Raw genomic sequence first — 21,440 nt, 5'->3', positions numbered from 1 at the left:
GTGTTTCACATGTTTTTGTATCTTTATATGACCTTTGGCCCCATGTTTGTGACATTTCCTTTTCTCCTGTTTTTTTTGTGTTGTTAGGGAGTTTTGTTTGAGATTAAAGATGCTATTGATAACATTGATAAAATTCCACCACTAGATGTCACATTGCATTTACTTCACAACAAGTCGTTGCCAGCCACTTATCGTCAATCTCTGCCATTTATCCGTTTTTTTCTTAACTGATTAAGAACGTTAACTGATGACCTAGAGATACCACGCACGTGATACCAACTACATTTTACTTTTGGCTCACAAGTAAGAGATAATATACAGCAAGCTGGTCGTTGTTGTGAAATAACCCTGACAGGGCGATGCGGAAAAACTGCTGGAGTCTACCTGAAGGAATCAAACCTCTACTGTAGCTGATGACACACACCACCGCAAAGCAGAGGGGTCTCTCATCGCTCTGAAGGGGTTTATTTCACAATAATGACCCGCTAGCTGTACTTTATCCCGCTTATTACACGGCTGCTTACTTAAGAAATTAATAATTTGACACAAAAACGATCCACCAGAGTCCGACATCAGAACTGCGCCCATAGCAACGGTCTGCTATAAAGAAATAACAGACCTAATGCTGTGATTGACCTATCAGAATTGAGTATTCAACAGCGCCGTGTAATAAGCCTTGTCATACTCGCACCTTTCTAAAGGCTCTGTGGATATGTTATTTTTTTTATATTTGTCTACATAAAAATGTTATTAATAAGACCTTTAAAGGGACTGTTTGTAAGAATCAGAAATGCTTGTTAACAGCGACGCCCGTGGCCGTTAAGTCAATGAAAGTCAGCGTCGGGCTCATGCTTGTGCTCGCTCTACATAGACATGAACGAGCATTGCTCAAAACAGTGAGGCGACACACGTCAGCTAAAACCACAATATCACTATATTTCACCTGCTTGGCAGTAATGTTAGCTGACCAGACGAAGGTCTCTCCATGAATCACTGCTGATCCTAGTGTTGGCTTTTCCTGCCTCAGCCTCCCAACCGTGGTCGGAGGGAACGTTTCTCGTTGCGGAGCTCCGTCACTTCACAAGACACGGAAAACCTCTGTTGGTCTGGAGGAGCTGCAGCATTTATTTCTGCACAAACGTCCACTGTACATTCACTAGATATTCTCAGAGCTAAACTAACTCTAATGCAGTGTGGAGCGTGCGCGCATGCACGTAAGAGTGGAGAGAAAGAGCGAGAACGAGCGCGCTGTGTGAATGAAGGCAAGCAGGCAGAGGAGCAGAGTACAGCAGAGACTCCGGCCCTGGAGACCAAAGCTACGGTCTCCCCCGCGTCCTCCGACTGCGGCCAACACTGTTTAACAGACGGGCTTCACTAGATATAACTATGTGGTTTTGGTGCTTCCGTGTAGTTTGTGTTGGAGTCTGAGTTTGAACAGCGTAGCCACACGCGAGCGCGCATGGGTTACCGACCCAGATTGATTTATACGTGTAAGAAGTTACAAACAGTCCCTTTAACTTTTCTTTTGGGTAGTTTATTTAGTATAGTTTATTTCTACTCTGGGCTGTTTGGCTATAGGGCTGTTCCTGAAGTTACATATAATCTTCTATATCTGGCAATAAAAGATTCACACACTCTATATAATCTATTTCTATGTCATTCCCCCCTCTCTCCTCTCTAGACCAGTTTGGGGACGCAACAGAACCATCTGACTGATGCACGTTGAAGTTTGGCTGCAACACAACACCATGGTGGTGTTTGTTGGTGTTTGTTGCAGTTTGGAGCTCAGACGCTACGTGGCGCTGTCGCACCGTGAGAGGAGCCCGTCCTGCTCTGGTGAAAGCTGCTCTCTGACAGTCAGTCTGGTGGAAAAACCAGAAAGAAACTCAACCATCCTGCATTTCAGCCCTTCACGCCGGAGCGCACCGACTCTTTCCCGGAGGAGATGGACGCCTCTGCGCCTCACCAGAGGAACCAGAGGACCGCTGCTGGGGCGTGTTGGGTGGGAGAGGCTGAAGGCGTGAGGAGGAGGAGGAGGAAGAGGAGGACGGTACAGTCAGTTTAATTCCTTCAACCGGCTGGCTTTTACGCAGGGTGGAGAGGTTCCAGTGTAATCCGCTTTCCTGGGAGGAGCAGGGAAAGCCCTCCTCTCTCCAGACCGACACCGAGAGACTAAAGTCGGATAGGGACAGAGAGAGTTGACAGGTCATATCTGGAGCTTTTTGAGGAAGACTATCATTCCACCTCACATCATGAGTGGACCAACAAATGGTAAGAAATGTGTGTCATCATGTGTGTAAATGTGTTTGCTGGTGAGCTTAAAGGTGCACACATGTGTTTTCATGTATGTGTGATTGCTTCTGCATAATCAATAATACAATGTCCTGGGATTTTTTTTAAAAATTTGTTATTTATTTTATTTTATTTAACCTTTATTTAACCAGGTAGTACTCAGTGAGATTAAGAATCTCTTTTGCAAGAGAGACCTGGCCAAGACAGCAGCAAATAAACATACTTTAAAGTTTAAGACGCCACACAACATAAAACAAATGCAAAATAAATACATAGCATAATATCATACAAAACACATTAAAATCAAGTGTTTGAAACCAACGTTAAAGTGAAAATATTCAGAAACAGACAGCTTCCTGGGTTTAAACCTGAAGTAGACATAAAACAGCCCTCCACTGAGGTTATTGATCGCCGACTCACTTATTGACACTGTATTTCATCATGCCATTAGCTGTCAGTGAAGGTTAGAGACAGAGGCTGATTGTGTAGTATTGATATCTGACAGCATTCATCAGTATTTTCATCATGATTGATATAGATTTCTGTGGTTCTGATAACCAGGGATTCCTCCACTGGAGAAATTCCCACAGTCACAGCAGGACCCAATCAATTCATCCATCATTTTATTCAATAATTATGTGTTTTTTTTTTTGGGAGGAATCAGTACTTATAGCAATCAGTATTAGTTAAGTAAGACAGTCAGAAGAGCCTGTGACAGCTACCCAGATATTTCGGAGAGAAGAAAAGAAGCTGCATATCTTTGGTCCACACTGTGCCAGGCAACATATTAAAACGTCTCAATGTCTAAACATAGAAACCACATGAAGCAGATTTTTTATTAATGTGAAACCACTAAATCCCCAAATCTATTTCCCCCAAAAACAAAGCAGCTCTGCAGACATGATGACACAACATCGTGCTTTCCACATCAAGAAGCCACTCACACCTCCCTAGCAGCCGCTCAGTTTTATACCTCTCACCTAAAGGAGATATTTAACCTCATAAGGGCTCCGGCGGCGCTCCACTCTCATGCACTTATGACTATGTCAGCGTAGCAGAGGTCCCACAGCTGAGCGACTGTAATCCCCAAAATTTCTCCCACAGAAAAGAAGAGGATTATTCACATGAACTGGGACCTTATTGTTTTTTTTTTTTATCCAAGCTGTTTATCCACGAGGTCAAAGGTCACAATAAATATGTGTTGCTGTCAAACAGCGCAGACTTTGAAGCCACTCGAGCGAGAATTGTAGGGAAATAGAGGTGACATTAAATAAAAAAAATTTCTGAGGGGTCATGAGCAGTGGGCTACCTCCAGGTCTGTAAAGTGAAGCCAATGCTGAAGTGCCATAAACCTGCATTCTTTCTAACAGCCTGCAGGGGGCGACTCCTCTGGTTGCAAAAAGAAGTCTGATTGTATAGAAGTCTATGAGAAAATGACCCTACTTCTGACTTGATTTATTACCTCAGTAAACATTTATGGTCTCAACCGCTAGTTTCGAGTCTTCTTCAATACAGCATGATGTTCATTTAGTAAATTATGGTCCCATTTAGCGTCAAATAGACAACAAAGCATGGGATGATTTAGGGCATGGCTACTTTGTGATTGACAGGTCGCTACTACAGTGTTGTCCGTCTGGGAGTTGTCTGTGTTTTCGTTGTAGAACTTTCACAATGTGTTTTCAGTTCATGAAAGATAATTGTACGATTTTAGTCACCTAAAAATGTCTCATTCAGCGTTCGGTTGTACTTAGCTCCATCCTCTCGTGTCACTTCTGGTTGCAAAAAAAACAAGATGGTGACGGCCACAATACCGAACTCGAGGCTTCAAAAGGGCAGTCCGTATGGGTGACGTCACGGTGACTACATCCGCTTCTTATATACAGTCTTCAGTATGTCCTCTACCGAAGAAATTCTTAGTCGACTAACACTCAATACAGTTCAATACCAATACCAGAGATGTGCTCAGAAGTTTCATGGAAATAAGTCATTCAGCATGAAAAAAGCATAAAAAACATATTGACTAAAGAAGTCGACTAAAACCAAAACGATCTATTAGTCGACTAAGAGGGGGCAGCCCTACTTTACTTTCAGGGGTCACAAGAGAAAAAGGTTGGGAACCACTGTGTAGACAATGGTTAGAGGTTGTGTGTGCACAGGACTTCTCCTCAGTTGTTTCAAGACACACACACACACACACACACACACACACACACACACACACACACACACATTGAAGCACACATAGTACATGTACAGTACATGCACATGTTGTCACCTTCATCAATTACATAAACTAGAACATACAAGATTTAAACCTACTAATAGTAACAAACACACACAATAAATGTGAGCACACACACACACAGGTGGCTTTCTATGTCTGTGGTTCCAGTCCTTGTGCTGCCATCTGGCTACGGAGCCGATGCCAGCTTTTGTGGTGTGTGCACACACACACACTCACTCACAAACACACACACTCACTCACAAACACATACTGGTGCTACAATTTGTTAGGAAACATTTTTGTCCCAGTTTTACCTTTTTTTTCTCTCTCCTGAAAACATTTATAGATCCACAACTCTGTCTCTCTCCTGCTGTCATCAGCTTAACCTGCCGGCATGTTGTGTGTTTGTGTGTGTGTGTGTGTGTGTGTGTGTGTGTGTGTGTGTGTGTGTGTGTGTGTGCGATTGCATAATACTCCGGGAAGCAGCAGCATTAATGACTGTAATGTAATTGAGTAGAATACAGTAGAGTTGTTGCTCAGATTGTTTGCACACTGGATAGAGGTCAGTGGATTGTTACAAAAAATCTAAATCAATATTGTTCAAATATGCTCAGTCAGTGAAATATCTTCAATGCTGTCCTACCATGACAGAGACGTGTGTGTGTGTGTGTGTGTGTGTGTTTCAGACAGCGTAAAGAAAGGACTTATTCCTCTAAAAGGGATTTGACCAGTTTCATAAGCGAGGATAAAAGAGGTGTAATCCCCATGTGCCCTTTTCTGTCTCTCATAGTGTATGTGTGTCAAAGCTTCAAAGAAAGTACTGAAAATCCAAGAACTGAAGTAATGAGTCAAGTATAGACATAAATTAGTCTAAACCATAAACTGTATATAAAGATGGACGACATGACAGCTCCCCAAAAGTGAAGCTTGATGCTATAAAAGGAGGTGAGACGTCATGATTGACAGCTGTCAGTGTCAGTGTCAATTTGATCATAAATATAGTTATAGAGATATCATGGTTAGTAGTTGTGTCTTACCAGACACACAGCTACCATGGCGCTAACATAGCAGCTAGGTTGCTCACGCTAACAAGTTGCGGCCGTACTCCATCGTGCAGGTGTGTGGGTGAGGCCTCGATAACGCGGCTCCAGCCCCCCCGATCACTACTGCGAAGACCATATACAAGAAGTGGACGTAGTCACCGTGACGTCACCCGTTGGTTTGTGGACTGCAGTTTTGAAGCCTTGAGTTCGACATTTTGGCCGTCGCCATGTCGTTTTTTTGCAACCAAAAGTACAACCGAATGCTGAATAAGACATTTTCAGGCGATCAAAAAGGTTATAATTAACTTTCATGAACTTAAAAACACACTGTGAAAGGGTTAAAGTTAAATAAATTAAGTGAGAAGTAAGGTCATTTTCTCATAGACTTCTATATAATCAGACTTCTTTTTGCAACCAGAGGAGTCGCCCCCTGCTGGCTATTAGAAAGAATACAGGTTTAAGGCACTTCAGCATTGGCTTCACTTTACAAACCCGGAGGTTGCCCACTGGTGCAGACTCTGGCTCCAAATGACGTCAAAATCTCAAGATGGCAGCTCCTGTATCCCGGATATTTTGGCTTCTCTTTTGTGCAGTGGGAGGAAGTGGAGACATGTCGACCATCTATATCTATACAGTCTATGGTATAAACATCTACATTGTAGGCTACTACCTCAATGCAAATTTGTAAAGTGTAATACTCATAATAGTAAATCTTTTCCATTGCAACAATAGTGCAAACTTGTAGGTTACAGTATATGAGTAACTGTATATTTCCTGTGTAAGATACTGAAGGCCAGCAGCAGCAGTCAGTCAGTCAGTATACGTCTCTCTGTCTACACCTGTCTCTCTTTCTGTCTCTTAAGCCGCTGACTTGTAATGAATGGTTGTAAGTCGTCCTGATCTCCCCTCGCAGAGTAACAGACTTTCCAGGAACCACTATAGTAGTTATAAAGTCAATCACTAAGCCTTCTTTGTCTCCTCTAAACCTTCAGCCGAGCGCGTGTGATCATGTTTGTATTTGTTGTTATCTTTTATCTATTAGTATCTATTTGATAGTGTGTTTTTGTCTTATTGATCCACCAGAGGATTGGTTGCCATAGCGTTTGTGTGGCATTAAAGTCAAAGTATCATCTAAAGGCCAAGTAGATTTTATGCCTCCGCGCCGTTGCGCCCGGACTTTGACTCAACACACTCACACTCATTACATTTTGGTGGTTAAAGGTCAAAGGTCAAGGTCACTGTCATGTCTGTCCCATTCTCATGAACGCAATATCTCAGGAACGCCTGGAGCGAATTTCTTCAAATTTGGCACAAACGTCCACTTGGACTGAGGATGAACTGATTATAATTTGGTGGTCAAAGGTCACTGTGACCTCACAAAACACGTTTTTGGCCATAACTCAAGAATAAATTTGTTAATTATGACAATTTCACACAAATGTGTAACAAGATAAAATGATGAAGTGATGACATTTTGGACGGACATGGATGTAAAATGCAATTTGACTGGCATACAACCGTGAGGCTTTTTGAGGGGGACAACAAATCAAACATCTGTACTGATGTTTGAGAATGAGTCAACTTGAAGACAAACCTGAGCAGCTGTTTTCTGATTCATTATACATTAAAGCTTGGGTTTAGCTGTCACATGTTCCTGTGACAAGACGACACTTCTACGTCTGAGAAAAAACAAATCCTTCATCTTTTTGTGGTAGTCATTTCACATTTCTTTATCTCTTTGATCAGATGTTTGAATTCAGTTGAAAGAAAGACAAAGGGAAGAGCTTCAAAATGACAATAAGTGACATGTTTTTTGATGCTCTCCTCTCCTCAGTTCAGTACCAGTCGGGTCTTTATGGAGGAAACAACAACAGCAGCTCTCCTCTCTCCAGCCGTGGAAATTCGCCCATCGTGTGCGAGCGCTGTGGCGAGGTGTGCCGTGGGGAGGTGGTGCGCGTCAAAAACACACACTTCCACATTAACTGCTTCACCTGCCAAGGTAAAAAAAAGCCACCACGCACCTATACACACACACACTCAAAACATGCTTCTGTATATTCAGTGCACGTTAACACCTCCTCACATGCACACACATGTACACATCAGCTTCCCTTCTGCACTCCCACACTCACACACACAACGTTTCATATTCATTTATTTTTCTATCTTGGACTAAAGCCTGTGCTTCCATGTGTGGATTCCACCCACATCAATTTGCATAATTAAATATTAAATAATTGCCAGGACTCAGACAAGAAGGAACCAGCACAATTGAATCAATGATGGCTTCACAGAAATAGAAACTGAGCTATGACTTCACCGGGATCAAAGTCGATCACAAACTGTTTTATATTTAATAATATAGAAGAAAAAAAACATTCAGTGACACAGGAGCGTCAGTAATTGGACGCCGCTGTCACCAGAAACGAAAGGTGACATGTGATATCTCCACAGTGAGCAGAAGGTGGGGACATCTTTGATCTTTTAAACATTAGAGGCGTTGTGGTTTTTGTATAAATATCCCAGCAGCCACTGCAGCACAAATATGGACGTCAACTTGGGAACAATCAGTGCACATGTAATGTCTAAATATCAAAAACAGAAACTTGAGGTAGATGGCAGTTATACTCAATTTACGGCCCGCCAAATCTGGTCCGCGATTATGTGACAGGTGGATATCTCGGGAACGTTTTCCTGTAGGGAATTTCTTCAAATTTGACACAAACGTCCACTCGGACTCATGAACTGATTTGATTTTTGGTGGTCAAAGGTCACTGTGACCTCACAAAAGACGTTTTTTGGGCCATAACTCAAGAATTAATATGCTAATTATGACAATTTCACACAAATGTCTAACATGATAAAATGATGACGTGATTTTACCGGTCAGCGGAGGCATACAACCATGAACCATAATTCTGTTTTTTTTTGCACTTTTAATGTACAGTATGTGCCAGAGTGCATAACAAAAGCATCAAAATAGTCTAATAGAGATTGTTTATCATACTTCATGCATCTCAGGCAGATCTGTATGTATGCTAGCTTTCTTGCTGAGAGTTAGATGAAAAAATTTATTCAACTCTCATGTCTGTGAGCTAAATTTAGTGCTGGAGGGATGACGTATTTTGGTAGGCCAACCAGGAAGTTAGCATTGCCCTGGTTCCCTCAACAAAAAGTCAATGGGATTTTTCCATTAGGTTTTGGGTTATTGCAGAAAATAAGCTCTGTGGCAAACAAACGTTTATGATACTTACACGTTTTGTTCAATAAGATAATCTTCACAAATGAACACCACTTTTATGATTTTTCAAGTTCAAATGCAATCGGCAGGAGTAAAAAGCTAACATAAGCTAAAAAAGAAATACACCACGGTCGCATGAACGTGGGTATACACAACAAGGCTGTAAAGGCTGTAAAATCTCTTAAGCTTGTGTCTGTACAAATTTCAGGCATCTAACAAAAACACAATTGAAAAAACCATTGACTTTTGGAAGTGCTAAAATGCACGTTTAAGTTGAGTGTAAATAAAAATGCAATGCTTAATGCTCCACATGGAAATGAATAATAGATAGACAATGTTTGAACAGCACAAGCAAAAAATTGCATTTGTGTGTGTGCGTGTGTGCACACATATATGAGTATTTGTGTGTCTTTGCATGTTTGAGCTCCACCAGTGAGCAGGTGGGACAGGACGCACAAACAGAGGTCTGGAGTCAGCAGCTAGCTGAGCAGTGCAGTCAGCAGCTTTTCCTCCCGTATAGTCAGACTCCAACCAGCTAACCTCCTTTTCACAGGCCGGGACCCACGCAGTCCCAGAGCGAGCTCTTTTCTTACTTTTGATCTGCCAGTAACATCGCCTGGATGCACTCAGCCACAAAGCACCAGAGAGGAGAGCTTTTCTATTTTATGTCACGCTTCATTTCAGATCTTAAAAATAAACCTGAGCTGAAATAACAGCTTTGTTTTGTTTGGTTGAATAATTGACTGATTGTTTGCTCAGTCGAAACAGGACGCAAGCCAGACGTATTGACAGAAGTGGTCTCTCTTTGATATCAAAGTATTTATTATTATGGACAACTGATCTTGCAGAGTAAGCTTAATGACTTTTAGCTAATGGACCGTTGGGCTGAGTAGACGTCAGCTTGGAGGTGGACAAGAATCAAACCGTCAGCTTTTAGTACACAGGCGTCTTATTTGTTCTGTCTTCTTTCCTCCCCCTCGCTGTCGCTCTCTTGTCTCACATGCTTTTGTTTGTAGCCGTGAATGTCAGGGAGTTATAATGCGTCTTTGTTTGGTAAACAGTGTAATCTCCTGCTATTTGGGATTGAAGAGAGATTGGGATAATTGAGAAATAGAAACAGATGAGCAGAGTGAGATGAGACAGTAGCCCTGTGTGTTTGTTTATTGGGTGGTATAGTGACTCATTTAGGTATTATGGCCTAAAATGTAAGTCCTGTTTTTTCGGCTTTGGGTAGAACAGAGTAGTAATTAATACTAGGGATGTCAGTCGATTAAAATACTTAATCGTGATTAATCGCATGATTGTCCATGATGAATTGTGGTTAATCACAAATTAATCACACAATGACCGCAATAACCAGTCAGGAATATCTGCTTTTTTGTTAATCCAACAGCTGGATATGAAAGGGATAAAGGGATGATATGGTATAAACCATGTGGCAAAATCAGTAGACAACTTTGTCTCACAGTCATTTTTTTCCATCATGACATGACATTTGCAGCAGCTTTACACCTTTCATAACAGTAACTATAATACCAACCTCCATACAAGCCCGTTCCTACAAGTAAACACATCACGTGGAATTTGGAATTTAATTTTTGATTTAACCACTAAAAACTTTGTTTTTTGTCAGCGCGATAAGAACAAAGCACAGAATGAATACCAATGAAGTTTTCAAGGCTGATCACTCATAAAAAAAAAAAAATGCAACTCTGCAAATAATGTCTTTCTGTTCTCATAAAAATCTCATAAAATATGCAAGATGTTCATAAATTTGCCCTCGTTTTTAAAGCGAATGATGCCAGTTTTTTGGAATACTATGTCTATGTCCTGCTGGGTATGCAAATATTCAGAATAAACTCCTCAATTTGACAGACAAATGTTAATATTTGACTACTGAAAAGCCCATTCTCTACCAAACAACGTAGAATATTCCATATTGTGGGACATATTTGTACTGTTTATACCAACCACTCCCTCAGTGAGACTGTACCGGTACTGGTTAGACTTTACCTTTTCTAACCTCCCCTCCCCTCTCCTCCTCTTTGATCCATCCGTCCATCCTGATCATACTCATGCAAATGCAGAGGAGGAAATCCATCCCATGTTGATGAAGCGAATAGACGAGGGAAGACAGTGACAGGACGGCAGACGTGCGCTGGATGGACAGATCGATAGCCTCATTGATACCTCCCCTGGGTCCCCCTGTCTCTTCCTCCACATCCTCATCCCCTCACTTTGCCGTCTGCTTCCCTTTCTCCTCACATCTTCTCTTTTCCTCTTCCTCTAATCTCTCCCTTGACTCCCATCTTGCCTTTCTTCTCTTGCAAGTCTCGCCTTAGCCTTGTGTCTAAAATAATCCTCTCCTTTTTTTGCACCAGAAAATTGAGACATGTTCATCATCTGTGACCTTACAGCATCTCTTTTTTTTTAAAAGAACAAACTCAGTCATAACTGGGGAAAAAATAGTCTGATTCTCATGGTGCATTGAAACATTTCAACTCCATTTTTGAGGCTTTTATAGGATAATTTTCATTTAAAGGGGCTCTATGTAAGAATCAGAAAATGCTTGTTAACAGTGGCACCTGTGGACGTTAAGTCAACGACAGTCAGCGTCCTGTTGTTCGCGCTTGTGCTCGCACTACATAGACGCGAGCGATCATCGGTCAAAACAGTGAGGCGACACACATGAGACTGAACGTGATTGACAGCTAAAACCACAATATCACTATATATTTCACATGCTTGGCAGAATGTAAGCTTACTGTACAGGAGTCAGGGTCCGTTTCAATACCCAAAACCAAACAAAGTCCCTCCATGAATCTGAGGCCCGACTGATGTTGATCCTAGTTTTCCCCAGACGTCGGTCACATTACTGTTTTGCGAGACTTTGTGTTTTTTTGTGCTTCCGTGGAGTTTGTGTTGGAGTCTTAGTTGTAGTCTGAGGCTGGTTGTTTGTTGGCATTAGTGGACTCCATTTCTAACCGAACGTTAGCTATGGTTTTACACCATTAGTCCTGTAGCGGAGTTGAAGAGAGTAAAGGCACTCACGAGTGCACATCCCCCATTCTTCTCATTAAAAGCAGTCTACAGGCTGATTGAGGAAACACAGAAAGTCACGGAAGGTCTCATTTTTTAGGTTAGGTTCCAACCTGTTCACACATTGGTAATGAAAAATGATTAAAAAACATCCCTTTAAGGAGTCTCTCCTCAAAGGTGATGCTCAACGGGTGCACACTTAATTTATTTGGATGGATTGTAAAGTCTTCACCTGCTCAACAGAATATAAAATACGACTGATTCTTTTTACCAGCTCACTGCAAAGCCTGACCCACTTTGGTTTGAAACAAGTTTATGTGTTCAGAAATGAAGCATTGCAGGAGCAGTGAATTTTATCAGTATTAGCGTACGCTCAGCCATACAGACAGTCACGGATGGCTCTTTCTTCACAAGAGACTTCAAGGACGAACTGTGAAGCGTGTACCGCTGCATCAGCTCAGCTGCTCTCTTTTGTTCGCGTCCTTGTGCGAGCATTTGCAACAGTGGGTCAGTGTGCTGGTGTGTTGCTGTGCACGCCTGTATGTTTTCTTGTGTATCTGGAAGCTAAATCAGAAAGATGAGACAGTCAACGTGTGTATGACGCCTCCAGGAGTTCTTGTTTCTTGCATCCGTCTTCATTTATCTCCGTTCTTTTTAAATCCGTTGCCTCCTTCTTTCAGTCCCCAGACCCTTCGCTCGCGCCGCTGGCAGTAAACAAAGAAACCATTATCTGTTGTCTTTCTGCCAATTGTGTGTGTGTTTGCGTGCATGTGTGTCCAGACCCCGAGCACTTCAATCTAATAGGCTACAAATCACCGTTAACAGATGTAGAAGAAAAGTATTTAAATTCTTCAGTGCTTCAGACGAACTGCAGCTGAACCGGCCCCCCTGATGAGCAGACGGGAGAAGTGGGAGGATGGTGACGAATGAAACTGATGGAGCAGAGAAAATTATTTTCTTTATTTATTTGTGCCCTGAAGTTTATTTTCTGTTTGTTTTCTCTATACCAGCCTCCTCTACTTCTCCCTTCTATTAGGCCTGCAAGTTAGAAAGATCTTTCACTTCTTGCTGCAATTAAACAAAGAAAGAAATATCTGAAAATATGCAATGGTATACAGTGTTCACGGCAAACCAGTTGCATCACATACATATGTGAAATGGACCTGCAAAAAGTGTGGTCAAGCAGTTAATTTGGGGATTTTCAGCCCTGTTTCTGTTTCTTGCAACATCACTATGGCATGATAGAAGCTGTTGTCTAGAATTATTTGACAGTACAAGGTTATGAAAAAGAATTTAGGACACTTTTTAGAGTCCCTTCTCCAGATCATGTCCTTACCCTGTGATACCCAAACGTTTTCTGGTATGCCCTTCTTTGGAACCCGAAACAAAAATCACGGATACATTGCAAGTTAAACATCGAAACGTCAAGGGTGCATTGACAGTAAACTCTAGAGCAAGACAGGCTTCTTCATATTTAGATGTGACTGACATGTTTGCTTGCTAACCTCAATCTTGAGCACATGCCAACATCACAGCACTCATGTTTCTTTATAGTTCCTGAATTCATCATCATTCATACTGTAGATCTCTTTGACAAATTTTGACTGCCTTTTGAGAAGCACGAGTGGAATTAATAACATCAACAATGGCTCAGTTGCAGCGATTTTTGCAATGCAGACCAGCAATTAATAATGATATTTGTTGTGTTAACTACTATCTTTACCTCATGTTTAAATCATAAATGTATTTAATTACAGGTGCATCGCCTCATGATCATTTGTTTGGGGTCCCTAACAGCAAACCTTGTTCGGTTTTGCCGAGTTGTAACTGAACCTCACACTGCAGAGCCAATATGACGGTTTACAATTGAGCAATTTCTCAGTCCTTTAATGTCATTATAAACCTGAATTATTTCCCGTGAAATCTCTTTTGATCGTTATTTCTGTCTGGTGAGAATACGTTATACAGGTCCAGACACAGACAGAGTATGGATGTACTACACTATTGAGACAGAGTGGAGGCTGGATGACTCTCTAGATGGTTGTAGACGGTCATAAAAATGCTCTTACTCTCTGCCAGCGGATCAACCATCCAGCAGAAATAATCAGCAGTGAAGGTTGAAGTCGCTTAAAGTCCATTTTGCATTTATGAAAGTTACTAGTTACTGTTAAGCTGATTTAGCACACAGAAAAGAGACTAAAAACCGTCAGAGTTTGGGGCAACAGGTGGAGTCAGAGAAGGTCAGGGTGAGGTCACATGGGGTCATAAGGTCATTCGTGACGGGTCTGGCACAGAGGCAACTGACATTTCTTTGACCTTTTTGAACATTAAGCTTCAGTCAGCAAGTTCAAGTGGCAGCAGGAAGATTTGTCCCGACTTGGACTGTCCCTGAAAAACTAAAATCTTACATGAGGTAGTAATGGATGGTAGCAGGAAGACACATTTATTTCAATGTTGTGGCATGTGCTGCTTCTATTACAATTAGAAATCTGCTGAATTAAATCTTTTGCTTAATGAAATTATTCAGGCTCAGACACACTTTTGATGTAATTCATGACAGGTTGGATGGTTTTGAGAGGAATTCTGATCTGAGTTGTGACCTCATGCTCATCATACAGATATCCTGTCTGTTTGATCTGCTGCATGATTTGGGTCTGTTAACAAACATGTCTTTTTGCCGTAGTGCATGTAGGAATAATTAGAAATAACAACCAGTGACATTTTGGGATAAATCAGTTCCCATTTACTTTCTGTCTTAAAGAAAAGAAGCCTCTCATCTCATCGTTTCTGCTGAGCTTTGCTGACTCTTCATCTTTATTAGGGGCAAAGTTTTAGAATGATACCTGAAACAGGTTAATGTCAATCTAATAAAGATACACTGACAGCAAAGCAGATTCATGCACAGATGTGCTTTGAGCAAAATGCTCACGTCAGCATGCTAATATGCTCACAATGACAATGCTTATACAGAATGTCCTGATGTATATCAGAATTATGTTTACCATCTTTATGTTAGGATGCTAACATTTGCTATTTAGCACAAAAAGACAGCTGAAGCTGATGGGAATGTCATTTGGTCATAAGCCAAAGCTTTAAGGACACATTGGGCCTCATGCAAGAACCACTTGTACGAACAGATTCATTCTTAAGTGGTTTATAGGAGTGATTTAGGAGAACTTGTCGCATTTTGAATTTTCTCTTAGGTACGAACACAATTTACGAGCTGTCCAGACCTATCTTAGGAGTCATATATTTAGTCTGCTGTTATCCAAATGGAAGTTTTTCACTGATTGATTGTAGATTTAATTTCTTTGAAAAAAATTTGAGTTTGAAAATCCTATATATGAATTATACTTCATAATTATGTTGACATTATCCTGTTTGACTCTGCAGTTCGAGTTATAATATAATTCTAAATGTATTCATACAGCCTAACGATGTCATCATTAACTTAAATTGGCCATTGTTGCTATAGTATGATACTACAATATAAATATGAACATGTCAAACTACAAAACGACTTAAATTACGCACTAATTGAAGGTTAATTTGTCTCTTTGTCCTAACCAGGCGCGTCATGGCTGACTTACTTCTTTTGGATGCGTATCAGCCTCTTGGAAGAGAGCGTGTCTTTAGACAGCGTGCTGATGTATTGACAGAGACACATGAATGGGGGCAGGATGTCTAGCCTTATATGGTATCACTGGGGCGTTAATTATGCTAATTAACAATGCTCACTGATTTACGCACAGGTGGCATTCATCATGTTTACGCAGATCACTAACACAGTTATCTGAAGTTAGGAGTGTTTGCTGCTGAATCTGACGTGGCACACTCCTACGAGCCCAAAGAAAAAAGTACGAGAAAGTTGAGATAAGAATATGATAATGTTCTTGCATGAGGCCCCTTGTTATTTTGACCTGATGATGGCGCTACATGAAAAGTCAAAGTCAATTGTATATGCACTTTTTCACAGCAGCCATTTAGTCATGTTATTACAGGGTAAACACAGGTGTAATTAATAACGTTAATTATTGCCCTGTTCCATTTAGGTGCGTGTGGGCCCTGGTATTGTGCATGCTGGCTGACTGGGATACACTAGAGTGGGACCATAATTCATTTGATCAATTACACCTCTGTTTACCCTGCTATGATGATGGCTGCTGTGAAAAGGGCCTGTTACAGTTCATCCTGATGGGAACAAGAATGTCTGCACGAAATGTCATTTTAATCCATCCAACAGTTGTTGAGACATTTCATTGTCTGAACCAAAGTGGTGGACCAATAGACAATGTCTTCCCTGTCTTCCCTATATCACTAGCATGGATATTAATACTAGTCTATTAAAAACATCAGTATGAAAACTCAAGTAGCAAAACATATTAAACCTATATTCAAATATTATTTGACATTTAATATATCCCAGCTGAATATAAAAATGGATATCAATAAGCACAGCCAGTGTAAATGTCCATGCATGGATGTTGTTCAGTGAGGACAGTTTTTTGAAAATGGCGTTTCGATCTGAAACTCCAAATATACCAGAGGTCCCCTCCAGAGACCGGCCAAGCCTCAACTGCTCCCTCTCCTTCCTGTTTGCCTCCACATCTTAATAGCTTTCTGTTTAGACAGTGATGGATGTGTGAATGCTATCAGCAGAGTGAGAAAAGATGAGAAGGACCCGGCTATTGTCCTCAAGCGTGTGTCTCTGGGAAACAGAGAAAAGGGCTGTATCTAGCTGTATATGTAGGTTTCCATATCAGCTGGCTGAAAAACACATAACTCCATCTTTTGAATCCCAGTGGATACTAAGAAAACGTACTCAACGACAAATATATGTTGAACACATGTGTGCGTATTAATATGCAGTACACACGTAGGCAAAATTGTTGGTACCCTTCTGTTAAAGAAAGAAAAACCCACAATGGTCACTGAAATAACTTGAAACTGACAAAAGTAATAATAAATAAAAATTCACTGAAAATTAACTAATGAAAATCAGATATTGTTTTTGAATTGTGGTTCAACAGAATCATTTTAAAAAACAGACTAATGAAACTGGCCTGGACAAAAATGATGGTACCCCTAGAAAAGATGTAAAATAATGTGACCATAGGGACATGTTAAACTAAGGTGTGTCCTGTAAATAGCATCACAGGTATCTTCAAACTTGTAATCAGTCAGTCTGCCTATTTAAAGGGTCAAAAGAAGCCACTGTGCTGTTTGGTATCATGGTGTGTACCACACTGAACATGGACCACAGAAAGCTAAGGAGAGAGTTGTCTCGGGAGGTTAGAAGGACAATTATAGACAAGCATGTTAAAGGTAAAGGCTATAAGACCATCTCCAAGCAGCTTGATGTTCCTGTGACTACAGTTGCACATGTTATTCAGAAGTTTAAGGTCCACGGGACTGTAGCCAACCTCCCTGGATGTGGCCGCAAGAGGAAAATTGATGACAAATCGAAGAGACGGATAATACGAATGGTAACCAAAGAGCCTAGAACAACTTCCAAAGAGATTAGAGGTGAACTCCAAGGTCAAGGTACATCAGTGTCAGATTGCACCATCCGTCGCTGTTTGAGCCAAAGTGGACTTAATGGAAGACAACCGAGGAGGACACCAAATCATAAAAAAGTGAGACTGGAATTTGCCAAAATGCATATTGACAAGCCACAAAGCTTCTGGCAGAATGTCCTTTGGACAGATGAGACAAAACTGGAGCTTTTTGGCAAGTCACATCAGCTCTATGTTCACAGACGCAAAAATGAAGCATCCAAAGAAAAGAACACTGTACCTAATGTGAAACATGGAGGAGGCTCGGTTATGTTATGGGGCTGCTTTGTTGCATCTGGCACAGGGTGTCTTGAATCTGTGCAGGGTGCAATGAAATCTCAAGACTATCAAGGCATTCTGGAGCGAAATGTGCTGCCCAGTGTCAGAAAGCTTGGTCTCAGTTGCAGGTCATGGGTCCTCAAACAGGATAATGACCCAAAACACAGCTAAAAACACCCAAGAATGGCTAAGAACAAAACATTGGACTATTCTGAAGTGGCCTTCTATGAGCCCGGATCTAAATCCTATTGAACATCTGTGGAATGAGCTGAAACATGCATTCGGAGAAGGCACCCTTCAAACCTGAGACAGCTAGAGCAGTTTGCTCACGAGGAGTGGGCCAAAATACCTGTCGACAGGTGCAGAAGTCTCATTGAGAGTTACAGAAATCACTTGATTGCAGTGATTGCCTCAAAAGGTTGTGGAACAAAATATTAAGTTAAGGGTACCATCATTTTTGTCCAGGCCAGTTTCATTAGTTTGTTTTTTAAAATGATTCTGTTGAACCACAATTCAAAAACAATATCTGATTTTCATTAGTTAATTTTAAGTGTTTTTTTATTTATTATTACTTTTGTCAGTTTCAAGTTATTTCAGTGACCATTGTGGGTTTTTCTTTCTTTAACGGAAGGGTACCAACAATTTTGCCTACGTGTGTATGTGTGTACAGCCCTGAAGGTTGTGTGTTAGCTATAACTCTTCCACTGTGAGCATCTTTAATCTCAGGCAGACTGATAAAGGTCAGGCTGGCATTTTAAAGTTGTGCGACAGCAGATTTGCCATGATAAGAATACAGTATCGGAGACAGAGGAGAATAACAAAAATATTGTACAGCATTCTCCGTGTTTTAGAACGATGTCCCAGTTTTTTTCCCCTATATGAATAAAGTGATTTCAGCACCATAAACTAACAAAGATCATTCTGTTATAAGACAATAATGAAGATGAACTTAAAGCATCACATCTGTGTTGGAAAATCACATCCTTAGATACCAGGGCTGTCAAAGTTAAAGCAATAGTAACGCGTTACGCAAATACGTTTTATCGCCATAAATTTCTTTAAAAGTTTTAAAGGTAGAGTGAAGATACTCTGGCATCAGATGAAACTAGAAAAAAATAAGGAATCCATTGGTATCAACCATGTCATACTAGCCAGTCACTAAGGAGGCTAAATAACGCTCCAAACTTACGCTACATTTTGGGGAGGAAAAACTGTCATGGCCATTTTCAAAGGGGTCCCTTGACCTCTGACCTCAAGATATGTGAATGAAAATGGGTTCTATGGGTACCCACGAGTCTCCCCTTTACAGACATGCCCACTTTATGATAATCACATGCAGTTTGGGGCAAGTTATCAAGACAGCACACTGACACACTAACAGCTGTTGTTGCCTGTTGGGCTGCAGTTTGCCATGTTATGATTTGAGCATAATCTTTTATACTAAATGCAGTACCTGTGAGGGTTTCTGGACAATATTTGTCATTGTTTTGTGTTGTTAATTGATTTCCAATAATAAATATATACATACATTTGCATAAAGCAGCATATTTTCCCACTCCCATGTTGATAAGAGTATTAAATACTTGACAAATCTCCCTTTAAGATACATTTTGAACAGATAAAAAAAAAAAGTGCAACTAATTTGTGATTAATCATGGACAATCATGCGATTACTCGTGATTAAATATTTTAATCGATTGACAGTCATATTAGGTACAAATTTCAACATGTAGCCTGCAAATCAGATCTGTGTCATGCAGGTGAAGACTGTGGAGTACAGTGTAAATACAGTGAGGAGAAAAGAGAGAAAACCATAACACTGGTTTGAAATTTAAATAGCCAGACACTTACAAAGTCAGCCTTTTTATTTGTGTTTCTTTTATATTATGTCATAATGCCTTTTATGTCTCATGTAAATTGTTGTTGCTGAAAGGTGCTATCCTGATAAACTTGCCTTGATGCAAAAATCTGCCTGAATTGTTTACAATTATGGGGCTCTTGGCAATAATGGCAATTTTTTATGGTCAGCAGTTAGAGGATGTAATGTAATTGCAGGCATTCTAGTGACAAAATGTGCAGTGAACACACACACACACACACGCAGACAGACACACACACACATCTACATAATATTACAAGATTTTATGTTTTAAAGGGGATTGAAAGCTATACCATGACATGACTCTATGGTCTTCATGAAAGCCTTTATCTCTAATTGAAAACCAAAATGGTTCATGTGTTTGGCTCCAGGCTTAAACTTTGGAGTACAGTTCACGTAAATGTTACTTTACTGTCTTTATGTCTTCATGTTGGCTCCAATAGACACATACATTAGGCAGCTAGACTGCTTGTCTTGCCATATAGTGTCTCTCTCTCTCTCTCTGGCTCTCTCTTTCTTTGTCTGAGCCACTTAACACACTGGCTCGGATCAGATCGGATCCATTCACTCCACTGGGTTTAGGGCCATTAGCTTAATTAGAGTCCAGACATTCAATTCACTGTCAGATATGTTGATCCGTTGGCTGCCTTTCAAACGTCTAATTTACAGTACATCCAGTGGCCTGCACACTACAAGTTATATGTTGACTTGTGTAGAGTTGAATGGGTAAAGCATGGCGCCGACACTGACAGCATGAGTGATACAATTCAATCTTGTGGACATGCATGAAATAAATCTGTACACTGGTGGCACTATAAGAGGATATGGCTTTAGTTGTGACCCCTGAATGGCTGTTATAAAGTCTGTAAAACACAACTGATGGGAGGTAAGAGTACGTGGCTCCCTGCCTCCCTGATAGCTGGAGCAAATCATCGTTCAGCTTCTTTTTAAACTGTCTAACCAACCAGCTCAGCAGAGGCCTCGTCACCCTCAGCACAGCTGCACCAGAAGCAATCATTTGGCTGAAGGATTTTGCATTTGCTAAATAAAAGCCATACATCATGCTGTCGGCAGCCTAGGTATAGTATAGTAAACACAATGTGAGCCCTCACGTGCCTCTGTGCCTGGACATGCAGATATCACACAAAACTCCATAGATGCATATAAAAGTATTTATTAAGTGTATACACCGGACACATACAGATACATATTTACAAAATTAGGTTTACACGCTGGCACACATACCTTAAATTCTCATGTGTATTCTCATATGCACAGACAACCATAACATACTGTAAAAAATTAACAGATTAGATGGTTACTGGTCTAATCCTCAAAACCAGATTAGAGTATTAACCCTTTAGAGTTCAGAGAGAACAACAGATTGCACTCTCAGCAACCCCACCCCCTCGTCCACCACACGCACGCACGCACACACACACACACACATGCAAAATAGCAAACTGGCCATGTGTATACTGTTATGCCATTTGCATAAAAAAAGACCTAATTTTTGTCGAGAATAAAGTCGTAATTTTACGAGAAAAAAAGTCATATTATTTCCTTATTTTGTGAAACCTTTACCAAAGTATAACTTCACAAGATGCTCCACATTCCTCATTTTCACACAGGCGGCACGCTGCTCTATTTCCCCTCTAAAATAACACGTAAAACTTATGACTTTATTCTCGTAATATTACGACTTGTTTTCCCGTAAAATTACGGCTTTATTCTCGTAATATTACGACTTGTTTTCTCATAAAATTACGACTTTATTCTCGTAATATTACGACTTTTTTTCTCGTAAAATTATGACTTTATTCTCGTAAAATTACGACTTTATTCTCGTAATATTACGCTTTTTTTTCTCGTAAAGGTATGACTTTAT

General features: G+C 40.6%; 2 protein-coding genes across 2 annotated transcripts in view; one reads left to right on the top strand and one right to left on the bottom strand.

Annotated features, from left to right (window-relative positions):
• fgf13b (fibroblast growth factor 13b) overlaps nucleotides 1–21,440 on the bottom strand; it is a 260,311-nt gene that overhangs the window by 150,244 nt on the left and 88,627 nt on the right. The gene's annotated exons all lie outside the window — the stretch shown is intronic.
• Nucleotides 1–21,440, top strand: part of LOC141752807 (actin-binding LIM protein 3-like) — a 60,026-nt gene that overhangs the window by 2,484 nt on the left and 36,102 nt on the right. Inside the window, exons 2-3 of the mRNA XM_074610998.1 lie at nucleotides 1,682–2,271; nucleotides 7,394–7,558. Of these exons, the coding sequence (XP_074467099.1) occupies nucleotides 2,253–2,271; nucleotides 7,394–7,558 (184 nt within the window). The 5' untranslated portion in view covers nucleotides 1,682–2,252. The remainder of the gene's footprint in view (nucleotides 1–1,681; nucleotides 2,272–7,393; nucleotides 7,559–21,440) is intronic.

Source organism: Sebastes fasciatus, chromosome 16 (genome assembly GCF_043250625.1).
Source record: "Sebastes fasciatus isolate fSebFas1 chromosome 16, fSebFas1.pri, whole genome shotgun sequence".
NCBI lineage: Eukaryota > Metazoa > Chordata > Actinopteri > Perciformes > Sebastidae > Sebastes > Sebastes fasciatus.
This window is presented reverse-complemented; position numbering and strand designations above follow the sequence as displayed.